General features: G+C 37.6%; 1 protein-coding gene across 1 annotated transcript in view; it reads left to right on the top strand.

Annotated features, from left to right (window-relative positions):
* The first annotated feature begins 310 nt into the window (after nucleotides 1-310).
* GABRG1 (gamma-aminobutyric acid type A receptor subunit gamma1) overlaps nucleotides 311-17538 on the top strand; it is a 57631-nt gene continuing 40403 nt past the window's right edge. The window contains exons 1-2 of the mRNA XM_021524837.3: nucleotides 311-534; nucleotides 17050-17198. Of these exons, the coding sequence (XP_021380512.1) occupies nucleotides 443-534; nucleotides 17050-17198 (241 nt within the window). The 5' untranslated portion in view covers nucleotides 311-442. The remainder of the gene's footprint in view (nucleotides 535-17049; nucleotides 17199-17538) is intronic.

The raw sequence follows: 17538 nt of genomic DNA, 5'->3' as shown, positions 1-17538 counted from the left end.
AAATTAGAAATATTTAAATATATATGTGTAGCTTTAAACATGTATTTAACATTTTATGCATTTTGCCCATTTATATTTGCATGTATCTGTATATTTGTAAGGTCTATTTCATTTACCTACTTGAAGAAAAATACCAAATCAATGCCACCCTTTCTCCCAGGCATGTTTCCCTTCTAGTAAAGGAGGCTCCACCTCTGCTAGGGATTGATTCGTCCAGCAGTTTTAGGATAATTTATGAAGCAACCTGATGAGCCTATTGGGCGAGTTGCTCGGTCCTTGCAGAGTGGGTTTCTACCTGTTTGGGTGTTTTATTTTTTTCCCCCTTCCCCTCCCCTCCTCTCCCTCTCCCTGCCGTGTGCCGGGGGGTGGTGGTATCGGTAGGGTCGCAATTTCCCAGCCTCTCCGGAGAAAACTCGGGCAAGGGAGAGCGCCTTGAACGCCCATGGATGCCTGGGGGGGCTCCGCGCCCCGCTGGATCCGCCGCCGCGGGGCCCGGCTGCTGCTGCTGCTGCTGACCGTGCGCCTGGGCAGCGGGTGAGTACGGCGGGGCCCCGCCTGCCCGCCGGGACGCGGCACCTGCGAATCGCGCCCCAGCCTGAGCTCGGGGCTCCGGGCGGGGGCAGGGGCAGGGGCAGGGGCAGGAGAGGCGGCCGTGTTGCGCCGCTAAACTTCAACCCAAAAAGGTGTCGGTGCCGCCGCTGTGGCTCCCACGCGCGGCTGCGGCGGGAGCCGGCGCCGGCAAAGTAAAACTTCAGCCGCATCCCACTTGTTCGCTGGGCGGGTTGGTGAGCCCAGTGCTGGGGAAAGTCCCCCATGCCGAGGGCGGCCCGGCAGCCAGCTCCCCGCGCGGCTGCGGGAGAGGGGCAGGAGCGCGGCTGGCTCCTGCCGCTGCCGCAGCTGCTGGAGCGGGGCACCCACCGCGGCAGCGGGACCCGTGCGGGGCTAACGCACGGCACCAGCGCCTGCCGCTGCAGCGCTCCGCTGAGGGACCGGGCTCACGCGTGGGATGGGGCAGGGCAGCTGCTCAAGTCCCAGAAGTTGGAAACGTGCGTTTTAAGGGGGAGTTAGAAAATTGAGCTGCAGACCTCTGAAGAAACAGCAGTTTGGCACAGCTGTGTGCATGTGTTATTAGTGCCCATAACAACGAAAAGCAATGTGATAATTCATTAATTCCACTAATGATGCAGAGCTAATGTGAACCATTCCACAGGTTATGCTCAGAAAAATCACAAAGCAGCACTTCAGGTATAAATAAAGGGTATTTGACTGTTGCTCAATGTGTTTCTTTTAAACGAAAGACGAAGTTATCATTCTAGAAGATATAAAAATGTGTAGTGTAAAGGTTGGCAAAAAAAAAAAAAAAAAAAAAAGAAAAGAAAGGGAAAGGGAAAGGGAAAGAAAAATCTATTAAACACTTTTAAAGTCCATCATACTCCAGACCCCTTCCCCACACTGAATGTGTGACGTATGTTGATATCATCACATCTACAAACTTCAGAAAGCTGATGTGTTATCCTAGTTAAAAAAGCCACTGATTATACTTTTCTTAACCTGTGTCTTTTAAAACCTTGATAAATTATGGAAATGTTTTTCAAAGGCATTGATGAAAATTATATCAGTGCAGCTGTGCATCTTCAGAATGTTTCTTAATGATCATAGTGTACCTCAGGTGTGAAAGAAATTATCAAGTGGTTTGAGAGAAAAGAACATGCATGCTAATTTATCAGTTCAAAGACATAGTTACAAAGGAGAACTAGCTAAAAAAATACTTCATTGTGCTTTGCAAATCAGACTATGGTTGGGACTATAAAACTAGGTGTAGATTACTATGGATGCATCTCATTAATATTATCATTTATAAAGAAGTTGATAAGTGAGAAAAAGAGGTAACTTACATGCATTGTTTTGTTCTGTGTTCCAGGACATCTCAGATAAAAGGGAACCTTTGGTATGAATATCCATGTGTCTGAATCAACTCTTTTCAGCCTTGACTTTTTTTTCAGAGGCTACAAGGTGTTTGAAAGATTTACCCCCTCTCCTTTTATTTTTCCCTTTTAAGTGACCTCAAATGGACTTGTGTTGCAGATCATGATTCTCTGGTATGTAGTGCATTGCAATTCATGGGTGTTTGCGGGGATCTTAGGACCTCTGGCACTCTTTAAGGTCTGCTACAAAGCAGGATGGAAATACTACTTTTTTTCTTCTTTGGATGCCTCTCTATAGTTTCAGCCCAAGATTTTCCTTGAAGCTCAAACTAAAACACAGTAGTAATGCTTTTTCTCAAGAGTAGACCAGGCTGCACCAACTCCGCCAGTTTTTCTAAAACTATGTTGCAGGAGCCAGTCTGCCTTTTCAGCACATATTTTTAAAAGGATGCAAATTGCATCACTTTTAGTATGCATGTATACACAAAATACTTTGTGCTGAATATGAATAAAGTGGCTTCAGTTGTAACAAATGGAGCTAAAGCCTAAGCAAGGGCACTGGAAGTTGAGCCCAACCAAGAGTTTATTCTTTTAAGAAACTGCCCCAAAAGCTGTTCCATTACGTTACACCAAACTTCCCACACCAAAGTGTGGGAGCTCTTTCCCATAAAGCCATTGTTTACTTCTAGTTCCTAACCTTCAGTGCTAACAATCAGAATGGCCAATGCACTTGATTTCATTTAATGGGTTAGTATTTTGAAGGACTACTTTTGTAAATCGCAGATATCTCTTCTGTAGCAGAAATTGGGCTGTGAGCCTTTCTACAAGATGTGTGCCTGGAAAGAGTACTTACCCAGCAGTCACTGCAGTCCTAAATGTTTGGCAAACCCATTATTCTTGTTGAATTCAAACAAACAGATAATTGATAGGCAGAGCATAAGAACTGACAATATAATTAATGTTATTTTCTTAGTTCCACCTGTACAGGTGCACCATAACTGTAACATTTCTTCTAATTTATACTTCTTTAAATGGTATGTGCTGGTTAACATGCCTAAAAGTATGCTTTAAGCTTAACTTAATTTTGGCCATATCTTCCCTTTCGTTTTGTAATCTGATGTTTTAAAAGCAATTATAAATGCTCTATTGAAATGCAACTGTCAGCAGGTACAAATGTCAACTGATATTTTCTTTTCAAAGTATCTGTTAGGAAAATATATAATACAGCCTACATTTTCTTCTTATATAAATTCCTGGATCAGAGTTAAGCCTGTCATAACAATGTTGGTTTCTTAGTGCTTGATAATAGTGATTTACTGTTTCATTTGAACATCTGTGATGTTTGTTCATTATTATCCTCACTCTTACGTGCTTTGTTCATGATGTGATAACAAAGAACTTGTTATTCAGCAGTCCCAGTGGTTTAAAAGACAGTTTATTTTATTGAAAGTTTGTTAATATTTTCTTTTATTGTTATAAAGTTTAAAGAGACCTAAATATTGAGAAATAGTTATCTTCTTTGCACATAATCTTCTTACAGCAGTTTCAAGGAAACCTTCAAACTATGTCAATCTGTTAAATAAAGAAAAGGCTCTCAGAAAATTGAAACAAATTTTCATTTACTTTTAACTTTCTGTTTTTTAAATATGCCTGATGTTTAAAAAAGCACCTTTTCTGCAAATTCAAGTCTTTTTGTGCTGGACAGAAGAATTTACAGATAAGCACTTGTTGAGCTTGTTCACTTTCTTTTTCTGAGTACAGGAGTCTGTCTACAGAGTATATTACAAGGGGATCAGGAGGTCCCCTTGTAATATACTTGAAGCTCTGGACAAATTGTATTAATCTGGGTCAAACAGAACACCTAGTATGTAGACCCACTTAAATGGACTAGGTTTATGCACTGTTTGAAACAGAGTTGCTTTGGTTTGGGCTATCATATATATATAAACTAAAACAGACATATGTGTTGAATTCACAGAAAACCAAAAGTGATTATCCCAAACCCCATTTTTGTAGCACTATTTATGATAGAAGCGAGTAGCACTTTTGAATTACTCCTTGCACTGCATCCTAAATTGATCATGTGCACAAGTAAAATAACGATATCGTAACTTATTTGGTAAAGAGCAGCAGAGACAAGTAGTAATTATAAATGACTATAACACATTGACAGGAACCTTTCAAAGGCTGGTGGATGACAAGGACACTAACTTTTATTTCTTAACAATTTCTCTGAATAGTAATAATTTGTACAGAGTAATTGACACAGAAGTCCTGATTTTGCATTTTTACACACGCAAACATTATTTAAGACTGAAAATACTGTGTTTAGTGGCCTACAAGCCTATGTAAAAAATTCATTCTATATGTATATAAACCTAAGGTGGTAAATCATGGAGCAACACTGAACTAATAGAGGTAACTAGAGAGACTAGGGAGATCATCAGGAGTTCATCAGAACAGAATTTATTTCAAAGAAGAGGGCAATTTCAGTGATATGGATATGATGGAAATAAATAGTTTCTAAAATATGCTTTAATTGGGGATTTTCCAGTCAGTAGGATCTGTTGAGATAATCTGGTTTTATATAAGAATACATAAGAGGCTAAAGAAAACTGGAGAATTTACCCTGGCATCACTATGAGGTTTGCTTCTTCAGTTTAACTTAGTCCCTGCATACAGACTTGATAAGGAGGAATTGGATGAAATATTATACAGTATTTCTAGTCTGAGGTTTCTCTGCTTCCAGCCAGTGGATCTCCTGTTCCCAGTGTAACCTGCTACATCTGTTTCAGCCACTGGATTCCCATGTCCATCTCTTTGTGGGGAAATCCCTGTCTTCTTTTATACTTCTGGTTCTGCAGGGTAGCCTCAAGGTATGGATCAGTGGCTGCAGCTGCTCTTCAGGAGCAGAATGTGGTCTACTTCCATCTGCTCTTCAACAAGATAACAGTCATAAAAACCTTTTTTTTGTTCTGATTGCCTCTGCCAAGTTTTGCTCTGAGAAGGACTCAGAGCATCTCAAGTGAATCCTGAAAATTCTTAGAGGAATCAACATTTTGGTCAGAAAACATCCTGGTGCCTTTCTCTTTCCAGCCTAGTCTTCCATAATATGTTGTAGAAACCTCCTCACCTCTGGGTGACAGGAAGCTCCAGTGGGGTTGGATTCCAAGCAGTTGCTGCAGGATGAATGATCTAGTCCAAAATGAGTTTTATACAAATATGTCACAATTTGAGACACTCTATGCAGAGTGAAAATTTCCACTGGATTTGGTTTACTCATGCTGCAGTCATACAAACTAATTGTCAAAGCACATCCTGGTATATATAGTTTAAGAAAAAACTTGATAATCACTGCTTACAGTCTCCTCTCACATAAGTAAACTGAGATACCTACATTTCTTCAGAAAATATTTAATGATTTTCTTAACCACTTCTAAGCACTTTCCATTTTCTTTTCTTAAGAAGAGATACACACAGAATATTGCTTCACTACTACTTCATACTGCTCAGATACTCTCTCACAGGATTAGCTCCAATCCTGTTCAGGTGTAACTCATGTTCTTTTTGCCTTGGTTGTCAGATCCTTTTCTGTGTCACTACATTCATGTCTCGTAAGGTGTGAATGGCTAACTCTGTTTTTCTAAATCTATGTGTTTCTAAATCAATTTTTCTTTGTTTTAAGGAAGAGAGAGAGACATAATGGATAGGAAAAATCTGAGGTAGAACAAGATACATCCCCTTTTGATTAAATTATTTGGTGTCTCAAATAGATTGTTAGTCCTTTCCTTTAATGTGATTTTCTTCTTGTTTAAGGCAGTGTACTATGAAAGATTAAGTGTTATTATTATTATTAGTAGTGTCGTATTATTGACAGTTTTTCTTTCTAAATAAAGTTTGACTGGATAGAATTTATATTAGTAAAATATTGTAGCATGATGTGTTCATTTAGGTGGTAAACTGTCAATGTAAATCAGGAAATTTTTTTTTATTTCATTATTTAAAGTAAAATTTGTACAACAGAATAAATTATATAGTTTTTTTATATATTAAAGTGTCTTCATTGTTTTCCCTGGAGGAGAACCGTTCTAAATATCATCCTCATACAGCCATTGGATATGGATTGGGTTGTGTCAGACCTGCTGCAGGTAACCTATGGACCTCTACCTTAGGTTCTTTCTTTGCCAGTGAGGGCCATCGAGCTGATGGCCTGTGGGTTGTGTCCAGCAGGACAGCTCTGACTACCATAAATTTTAGTCACCATCTAACAAGAAGTATAATTTCCCTGTTTTAAAGATATGTGTAACATAATACACAATAAGTTACATCAGAGAAGACAATTTTGTGCATAGAGAGAGACAGCAAGCTTTTGATTACATGGTTTAAGTATTTCCATTAGTCCTTACAGAGTATATTCACATTTCTATACAATTATTCATTAACTTAACTGATCTTTGGATTAGTCCATAATTGCCTAATTTTACACTAAAATTTCAGTAGAACCTATTAGTTGTATTTCTATTGGGTACATGTTATAATTGCCTAATTATTGTAGTTGCATGGCTTTTTCTTATTTACTTATATGTTGCAATTGCAGTGTGCAATTCAATGTAAGTCTCTGTCTGGTTCTGTTGCTGCTTCAGTCTATGCATATTTCTTTGGCTCCTGTGGGACAAGGATGGTACCTGCTCACATGTGCACCAGAATTTGGAACTATTTCAAATAAGTTTGGTTTTGTGAAGGGTTGTAGTAGATTTCTTGTCACCTGAAGATTTTGCAGGAAATATGTGATGATTTGTGTTAGAACAAATGCTCAAATGGATATGTTGAAATACTATCAGCTTAAATAAATTGAAATGCCTTATAAAGTATTGCTCATTTGATATATTTTTTGAGATGCTGGTGATATTTTAAGGTAGAAAATTGACTTTGAAATTTGGTGAATTTTATAGTTAGTGTGGGATGGCATTTAATTAGGTTAACTTCTTTTTATTGAGGTTATGGTTCTCAGCATTCATTTATCAAAGGTTTGTTTTAAGTCTAGTTTCACTATGAAAAGTGTATCTTGGATCAAAGCACTTTGCCCATCAACAGTGTATGTGCTCATTTTGAATTTGATGGCAATTAACGTTTCAACAGCCAAGTGTAGATCTTGTGTGAATGGTGTGCTGACATGTGACACAAGGATTTACATGTTGCTGTCTTTGTGTCTTTGTGTGATGATCACTCTGAAACTTCCAGGAAATTTGGTACTGCCATGTTTCACATATCCAGAGAAGTTATCAACATTGTGTCCTTCCTTAGCAGTTTGGGGATATTTTGACCTTTATTAATACCTGTTGTTCCTCTTCAGTTCTATCTATTTAAGTTCTATAATTTTCTTTGTTATCCTCTTACCTTCCGTTCAAGTCTTCATTTGTTTCCTGCTGCTTTGTCTAGATGAACAGTGGACTATGGCTGTTTACATTCTGGTTTTTTGATTGCATGGTATGGCCAAAACCCACTAAGAGGGTAAACCTTACCAACCAAGAAAATAAGATTGCACCTTAAGTCCTGTGTTCAGTTCTGGGCCCCTCATTATGAAAAAAAAATATTGAGGTGTTGGAGTATGTCCAAAGAAGGGCAATGGAGCTGGTGAAAGATACAGAGGTTAAGTCCTATGAGGTGTAGCTGAGGGAGCTGGGGTTCTTTAGCCTGGAGAAACGGAGGCTCAGGAGGGCCCTTATCACTCTCTACAACTGCCTGAAAGGAGGTTCAACCTACACTAAAGGTGGGGGTCAACCTCTTCTCTCAGGCAACTAGAGACAGGACAAGAGGAAATGACCTCAGGCTGTGCCAGGGGATGTTCAGGTTGGACATTGGGATGAATTTGTTCCCAGAAAGGGTTGTTAAACATTAGAAGGGGCTGCCCTGGGAGGTGGTAGAGTCACTGTCCCTGGAGGTGTTCAAGAAACAACTCTGGCACATTTGCCATGGTCTAGTTTACAAAGTGGTTATCAGCCAAAGGTTGGACTTGATGATCTCAGAGGTCTTTTCCAAGCTAAATGGTTCCATGATTCTTTGAGAAGACATCATAATATATGTTCTTCAAGTTTGTAATCAGAAGACAGAATAATTGCTGGAAGGAAAGAGAAGTGAGAAGTGTATCCTATTTCTTCCTTTGTCTGGGGTGGAGCAAGAACTGCTCACAGCATCATGAATCACGATTTTAGCATAATGTTTCTTGAAGACATTTTTTTCCATCTTGAAATACTACTCTTTTACCAAGTTCATACGTTTGCAGACAGGGCTGCTGTTCTGAGGGAACAAGAGAGCCTGGGGCAATGGGTTGACAGGAACATTATAAAATTCATCAAGGATGAGTGCTAAAGTCCTGCACCTGAATGGAAAGTCTCTCTCAGCAGGACTGGAGCTAGCTAGCTGGAGAGCAGCTCTTCCAAATGGACCTGGAGTTGCTGCTGGAGAGCATGGCACCTTGGCATCAGGGAGGGCCAGCAGCCTTCTGGGCTGTGGGATCAGGTACACATTCAGGAAGTTGAGGAAAGTGACTGTGTCCCTCTGCTCAACACTTGTGAAAGTGCATGTAGATACTGATCCAGTTTGGGGTTTAAACTGCAGGGAGCTCAGGAGAGAACTACCACGCTGGTCAAGTGGGAGTACCTGTCCGAAGAGGTGAGAGCTGATCTGACTGGAGAAAGGAAAATGCTTTTCATTTACAGGGAGATGATCCAGAAAACAGAGGTAGGCACTTCCTAGTGGTGCATGGCAAGAGAAATAATGGTGATAAATTGCAACAGGGAAATCTCTAGTAGATATAAAGAAAAAAAAAATGCTAGGAAGATAATTAAACAGCAGAACAAGATGTCCAGTGAAGTTTTGGGATGTCTTTCAATTGAATTTTATATACCAGCTGGATTAAGCAAGCACCCTGGTCTAAATTCAGGATCGGCCCTTCTTTGAATAGAAATAAACCTCTCAAGATCCCTTCTAAATTAAAACTAATTAAACTAAATTAAAACTAATTAAACTAAATTAAAACTAATTAAACTAAATTAAAACTAATAATTTCCCTCAAAAATTGCAGAAATAATTTTTTGTTTGTTTATTTGTTTGTATTGTTTTGTTATTTGTGCAAAGCGCTGTCTCTTGTAGCACAAAAATGAGGATGTAGAAACAGGAAGTTTTCTGCCTCGGGTCTACAAAACCGAGTATTTTTATCATCACATATGGAGATAAAGACATGGTCAAAGTAAGATTGCTATACAAATCAAGCTGAATATATTTGAGAATCCAGAAGCTCTGAAGTGGTGCAGAGAATTACCTGTACTTAGCTAGACAGATGTGAGAAAAATTGTGAATTGATTTCTGGACTTGATAGGAGTGGCTTGATAGGAGTAGAGGCAGCAGTTATGCTGGTCTGACCATATCAGTGTTGGATGAACTTTCAGGGAGAGAAGATAAACTTTATGTTATGTTTGGATAGCGAATATCTGAGATACTTTGAGTCTTTATGACAATTTTGTGAGATCTGTAAAATCCATTTGAATTAATAGCGTTTGACCAGTGTCATTTCAAACAGTATGCAGCATTATGTGAAAATTGACTTTGAGAAGAACAACTTGTGTGGATCTCAGAATAAAATTGTTCTCCTGGAAGATAGCTTTAATAGTATCTGTTCTTCTTGTTAAAAATCCACATTTCTATAAATATTCTTTGCAATCAGATTGTGCCTTTATTAAGTGCTCAGAGTTAGTGTGGTTGTATTGCTCAGTAATTTTGAATTAGTTTTTAATATATAAGTAGCACAAAGATGATGAAGATTTTATGAGAAATGTGGTAATGCTTTTAAGTGAAGGTATCACTGTGATTAAAATTAGTTGGACTGAAGTTATTGTGTGTTGGAGAAAATGTTTAATAACTTTCAGAGATGTGCTTTAAAGATGTAATGACTCAAAAATCTTAATTACCCAATACTTGTGATGCGTATGAAGGTATCTCAAGGTTAATAGTCTAAATGCTCAGATACACAGGCAACACTTTTTGTTACAGGGAGTGAACACAGAGGTGCATGTTTTCATTCTGTTATTGCTATGATTGTTCATTTTTTTGAAACAAAGCTTATTTAATACCAAGGAAACTTCCCTGTGTAGCTTATACTTCTAATCTAGTGTTCAAATATTTCTGTGTAGGAAATCCTAATATTTTTTCCCACATTTTTCCCTGATAATTAATGTCCAAATTAATTCCTCCAATAAACACTAACGAAGAAGAAGGAAAAGAATAAGCAGGGTAGGAAATTATAAGCAGCCAGACAAATATGAAATAAAACTAAGAGCACAAGGCACTATGTGTATTCAGAAGAAACAACCTAACAGTATGTGGTAGGTGTACTGGAAAAAAGATACAGGGAATAAGTAAAACATACTTCAGTGGGGGAGAGAGAAATACATTTTGACACACAAAAGAATATGCCCAAGTCTGGTAAGGCAGAAAGGGTGGGAAATTGATGAAAATATTAGAGATGGAATGGATGGAGAGAAAAGAGATTTTTGTCAAGAGAATATCTAAACCAGTTTAGGAAGGATAAAGAGGAAGGACTATAACATCAGTGGTTCTATATCCCACAGGACAACAAGGAGTAAGTAATGCTTTTTGGATACATATTTTCAGTAGCTGTATTTTTTTGCTTGCAGTTACTTTCATTTTCCCAGAAAATTTCTGCGATACATAAAGCGTATCAGTGAAGATGCTGATGATGAAATGCAAGAGTTCACTTCCACAGAATTGTAATGGAACTGATGACTATGAAGTCAGCCATAAAGTCTGAAAGATAAGTCTTGAGAGATGTCTAAACCATTCACTACTGACACTACTGACAGCTAGCAGTGATAGTGAGCTTTCAAGAAAGTCTTTTGTAGAAAAATGGAATTGAGCTCTATTTTATGAGTCATGACTATGTGGTCCTACTTATTTTTGCTATTTGAGAGTAGTATTTGCATACCTGAAGGAGTGCTGGTAATTTTTCAGCTTCTGAGGATATTATAGGTCTATCTGACATCCATGTTTTATTTTAAGAAGATTCAGGAACATATGCAAATATATTATTTAAATTGCTGACATGAGAGTAATTACTCATTCCTTCCATGTTGAAGTTTCTTTTTTCTCTGTACTTAAGGAACTTGTTCTGCTTCAGGCATTTCTTAAACTTACCATCCTGCTAGAGTTCAGATTTTCATCTACACATGGTTCTATGCCTTGACTATGTTCTATGACGTGACTAAGTACTTGAATTTTTGTCTTTTGAACTAGAATCATCTCCATCCTTTGTACAAATGTCTGAGTCTGGACATAGGTGTGTCACTGACCATGTTTAGCTATTCACCAGAACTTTAGGTTCTTTTTGATGTGTGAAATTTGACTGGGTTAGGTGAGCTCTGATCTCTGATTGATGGAGCCGTGAAATGCACTTCTTTACCACCTACAGACATACAATGCTTGGTGTTCTAGAGCAATCTAGTGTCTGGTTAGATGACCTGTTAGTAAACTTCCCTGGGAACCTTACCTGTCTTAACTGAATTGTTATGAAGGCCAGTCTGGTTAAATGCAGTATTTTGACAAACCTGTGAAGCAGTATTATTGCTAACAAAGTAATCTGTCATGTTTACACTTTAAGAAGCACTACAATTTTTCTGAAAGTTGAGAGAATTTTTTTTTTTTAAGTAATAGAAAATAAAGGTTAAATTTCATTATATTTAGACAAAGGGCATATACTGGGGAACACAGCCAGTGAATAACAGCTGTCTTATGGCATATTTCATCATTTAGGTGTCATTGTGCCCTTCCCCTGTGTTGGTAAAACTCTTGAAGCAACTGAAGATCCTCAGGTAAATGAAGTAACAAAACTAACCTTACTGTTTTCATTCACATGTGTAAGACAACAAGGCAAAAATTGTATTTGTTTTAGCTCTTTCAGCAGAAGTTACCTGAAACACTCACTTTCCTCCTTATTTATTTTCTAAATAATCATCAGAGTATTTCACTATCTCCAAATAGACAAGGCCACTATGAAGGTTCTCTAAACCTCACAGATACGAAGAGCTTGAGTTGCTTGTGCACAGTGTTGAAGCTTCAGCAGAGATAACTCAGGTTCCCTGACAAGTCTCTTTTTTTCCAGAGGTCTACAGGTTCCCTATACATCAACCCATCTTGGAAGACTGGATATCCTTTTGTGTGTTGGATAGGAATAGGACCCTGAGAATGGACAACTAAATTGGTGCTTAGCTATATTTAAATACTTTCACTTATGCTATGCATGTACTTCTGTGTATAATATCTTGACATGCATGATGCAAATAGCAGTCAGAACACTTCCACTATATTCATCTTCCAGTTCACTGTATAACTTGACAGATGTTAATTGCAACACAAAGGTCACATGACTGATTTTTCTCATATTTAAAGGAGAACAAAACCCTATGATATTAATGTCTGAAGAGAAGCATGTTGCTTGATGAAAGTTGAAAAGACTTATTTAGTCCTTAGTCACTTGTGCCCAGAGATTTATTAGTCATGGTAATGTTTGCAATTAGTTGAAGGACAGAGAGCATCATGGGGACACCTTTTGTCTAATTGCTGTTTGCTGTGTACAGGCAGTTTACTGTTGAGTTTATGAGGGTAGCTGAAGTGTTACAACAACAAGCTTCTTAAGAAAGAAGTGAGGTCTCTTTCTTATTTATAAAATCATTAAAATCAAAATTAGCATCTGTATTAATAGATATAAAGTAGCACTATGCCATGGAAAAGAAATGTTTTAATGTTTGAGGATAGTGTTTTGTTCTAAATCATAATCTCCCCAGACATTCTGAAAAAGACAGTGAGTGAACTTAGCTAGAACAAATATATTTTACAGTAAATGGAGAGATGATCAAGTATTATGTTCTGTGTATAGTGAAATAACCTTTACATGAACTTGGAAAGGAAAAGAATTCATCTTTAATTAAGTTTGCCTTTCTTCTTGGAGTTGTGAAAGAGACAGGATAGTGCTACCATTAAAGCGGGAGTGGAGTTAATTGACATTAATCTTCATAGGTTTCTTAGATTTATTTTAATGGCAAAGAAGTAAAAAAGTCCTGAGCCCAAGTTAACTGTCCCTAAATAATTGAATGACATACTTGATTTTAACATTTTATCTTCTGGTTAGGAATGACGTTTGCTGCCTTCTGTTTTTCCTTTTATCCCATTCCAAACCCTGGAGAAAATGCTGGAGATACACAAAAACTTGGTAAAGGAATAACAGTTTTGATCCATCTTGTTTTCTGAAGTGAATGTTTCTTTATAGAACACGGTTTAGCAAGGTCTGTTAACTGATAAAACCATTTAAACTGGTCCTGCAGACTTTTTACATCTGAAGGGATTTCTCTCTTTAGCACAAACTAAATCAAATCCCTTTAATATGACAAATATTAGTAATTCAAATTCCTAGAAGTGAATACGTGCACAGTGCCTGTCCTGTTCTCTTCACATGACTAGGTGCTCTTTTGAGGGAGCTTTGTGCAATTCCCTCCAAACCAACTGGATTGACAATTCAAGTTGGCAGGAGGTGTGCCGTGCTTCACTGGAGGGTGCACAAAAGTCTTTCTGTATATTCTGGTCACTTCCTTCTTCCATTCAGCATCATTCATTCCTACCGCAGTCTTGTTGCTGTGGTTTAGGAATCAAAACTGTAGAACTGGGTGCCATCAGCATTTCAGAGATATTTTAGTCTTTACTGCACACTTGGTGATCTTGGACGCATTTTAAAGGTGAGTTTAGATGACAGTATTCAGGCAGTGAGCTGGGTTAATCTCAGTCAATCACCTCTGAAAAGGCTAGTAAAATAGGAATGGAGTAAGAATAGCTGTTTTCACCATGTAGAACAGCAATAAGTCAGGTCTTCCACATTGGGTTACATTATTATCTGATTCATGTTGGTTTCTTTGCTGGTTTAGCAAATGGGTTAGTGAGTCACAAGCTCTTGTTGGCCTTGTGTACTAGTATAGAAGTCAATTGTGTTTTGTTTTGTGTGGTTGGCACTTTTTCCAGGGTACAATATTTCCTAGATAAAATCAAATAGTTCCATGTAGATAGTAAGAAATGCACATTTTAAATCAAGGCTTGTCAGACACTAAGTAAAAAAAATGTTGCCTCTAATAAAACTATCTTCTTAAATGGATTTATTTACTAGTGCCTGTAAAATTGCTTAGATGTTGGGATGGAATTTTTCCCTCTCCTCCTGGATTACATTAATAGCTTTCTATAAGCTGTCATTGTATGCCTATTAGTAGTTCAGATTTTTAAAATTGGAGGAGGACCAGAGGTCCTCCAATTAAATAAGAAAGAAAGTGAAAAAATGGAAAGAAAAAATATGAAATCTGTTTTTATTTGCAATTTTTTCTTCTTGTAAATTTCCAGTTTATTTAAATATAGTAAATCATAGAAAAGAGCCAAGTGGAGATCAGGTTGCTCAGAGAGGTTGTGCAGCTTCCATTTTTGGATGTCTGCAATAACCAGCCTGATCAAGCCATGAGCAACCTGCTGTGACCTCAGAGCAAGCCCTGCTTTTTCAGGAGGCTGGACTAAAGAGACCTCTCATGATTTCTTTCCAGTGTGATTTGTCCTATGAATCTATAAACAAAATTAAGGACTCTTTGAAATGTCAAGATATTCAAGTGGCTGTGAGTTGAGGTGTTGTGGTTGTAACTCTTATTTGGTTTACGTGGTCATGGCATGACCTCTTGTACTTTCCATTTTGGATAAATCTCTGCTGTTCTTAATAGCATTGTGGAAAAAATATTCAAGTGGAACAAATTAGTGTCATAATCGCTTCAAATTTTCTGCAAATAACTGGGCTGACCCAGAGAATCAGGTGCCCTGATAAGGAGCTCTGTTATTTTCACTATACCTTCTACTGTTTATGGGATGGAAGACAAAAAGAAGAAGGTCAGTTTTGTGGTGGTTATATGTCTTTCCTTAGAGAGCTACTTATAAATTAACTTTTAACTTCTCATCATCTTGGTGCCTCTGGGAAAAGGCTGGGATTGCCTCTGCACTCTGAGCAACTGTAAGCTAATTTATAATGTAATTAGATGCCAAAAAGTGCAAGCAGATCATAAATAGATATAATAATAGTAAAAAAAAAGCTGTGTGGCAACAACATATTAAAGAACTAGGTAGCTCTGAGGGAGAAAGAGTGTACATTTACAAAACTTAGCTTCCTAGTTTTAGTGCTCCCATTAGTGGGATCCTGCTAATGGGAAATGTTAAATATTTAATATCTGACATTTCTCTATGTAGTGCAGTAAAGATTAAGTATTTTATGCTGCATTTCAATTTAAAAGAATGAAAGCACTTTTCAGGCTGTTACAGGGAAGCTGTCAGTGAGCCTTGTATTTAGACTGGGTATTACTTTCTGCTATAATAGACTCAACTTTGCAGCAAGCTAGGTATGCAAGCTCTGATATCTGAGCAGTGCCTTTTGTTCATCCTCTGGAAACCTATTGAGCTGTGGCAAGGTTTCACTTCCCAAATTAAGCAGGCATGCCAAAACCACTGAGAGTTTCCACAGCCATGACAGTTTTTATTTTCAGTGAGACTTGCTAGTGTTATCCAAGAGGTGATGCAAGGCTTTTCTATCGCAGACTGGTTTGAGGCATTCCCACAAATAGCTGCAATAAAAGGCAGGCATGCCTTCTCTCACTCTGTCCTTTCCTGACTTTTTCTGTCCTTTCTTCACATGGAACATACTGGTGGTCTTCTTTCCTGTAGTAAATTTGCTGAAAATTTCCACTCTTAGTTTCGAGGGCAGCATATGTCTGTGCAATTTAGAAGCCCTTAATAAAGCAGTAACATTTTTAGTTTTGGTGTACAATGTGAATTGGCACAAGGATAGCAATTTAATTCCTTTCTTTTGCTGAAATATTGCACTTTTGTTAACATTGGATCTGATTTATAGGGGCTGCATATTTTCTATAATTGCTAGCCAGTGCCCCTTTGTGAAGGTATGTTGTGTGACTGTTAGTTACTGCTATCAGTCATGCACTTTACTTGACCTCAAGCCCATAACATTTCCTTGAAATAAACTGGATGAGTAATATAGATTGCAGTTTTTAGCACTGGAGGAGTACTGAAGTCCATACTCATTTGATTGAAATGGAAAGAAAACTACTTTCAGGCATTCTTTGACCTTTTGGTGATATCCGAGTGAATTTGCAGATGCAGCCAAGGTACTGCAATATTTTTTAAATGATCTAGGGATTAACAATCTATTTCTGCTTATCTAATTAAAAGATAGGTAATAAATGAATGTGTAATTATTTTTCTTGTACAGTTGTTTCATCTTGATAAAATAGGTAGCTAAAAAATGGTCTGAAAATGGTGTACCATTCCTTTCAGTTAACTATACCATGTATATATACATAGAGATACTTAATTGGCATATGTCTGCAGCTTCTGCTTCTGCTGATGCTTAGTTGTAGCACATGGATGTAATATTTACTTGCCTAAAATGTGAATGGAGTTTAATAAGTATTCAAGTCTTACTGTTTTACATCATGTAACAGAGGCTACTAGGAAGGAGATTCTGTTAATGCTCTTTTAAGTAGCATACAATAGGTATGCTATTATGAAGAATAAGCATCTCTTAGATATATTAGCAGCATTGCTTGAAAAAAAAAATGCGTGTAGGGAAAAGCTTTGGAATTCCACTTTTGTTTTAAAACAGGAAACTGTTGATGATAAGATGATGCTTGCTGCTGCTTTTGTGGGTTTGACTCATGGCTTGAGATTTTTTATATGGGTGATGTGTAAATGCCTCTATTAAAACTTAATACTCCCTAACACCATAAAACAAAATGTTGGTAAATATATATATATATATATTGTAAATAAGGGTCTGCTTCTTTCTTTTGGCACCAGAATGCATTTGTGTTTGCACAAACTATTGTAAACAGTGTTCAGTATTTTATCTCTTCCTTCTCCAACTCTTGTGTATTCAGTTTCACTGTGTCTTGTGTTTTTTCCAATCTTTTTTTTTTTTTTTTTGTTTTGTTTTGTTTTGTTTTGTTTTGTTTTTAATCACACGACATAGAGCTGATAAAGCAGATGATGAGGACGATGAAGATCTAACAGTGAATAAAACATGGGTCCTTGCACCAAAGATCCATGGTGGTGATGTAACTCACATACTGGATTCCTTACTTCAAGGATATGACAACAAGCTTCGGCCAGATATTGGGGGTAAGCTCAAAAAATGATTCTGTGTAATAGAAAATGTGAACTAGAGATGGTGTGCATTTTGACAAAGATGGCAAAACTGTGCTTATTGCAATATTTGAAACTCAATATAGCAAGCTATATATAAGAGTAATAAAGTACAGTCATTTTCTGGAACTAGTAAAAAATGTTCTATGCAAGATTAGACTTCATGTTCTATTTATAATCTTTTTTTTCTTATGGAAGGTACTGGTTTTGGGGGACAGTGAGCAATCTGTAATAAATCACTAAAAAGCAATTATAATTTTCTTTGTTTAACAAAGACCTTCTGTCAGAAAGAGCTGTAGATATAAGCCAGCCATGG

The sequence above is a fragment of the Lonchura striata genome, chromosome 4 (genome assembly GCF_046129695.1).
Source record: "Lonchura striata isolate bLonStr1 chromosome 4, bLonStr1.mat, whole genome shotgun sequence".
In the NCBI taxonomy this organism is placed as follows: domain Eukaryota; kingdom Metazoa; phylum Chordata; class Aves; order Passeriformes; family Estrildidae; genus Lonchura; species Lonchura striata.
This window is presented reverse-complemented; position numbering and strand designations above follow the sequence as displayed.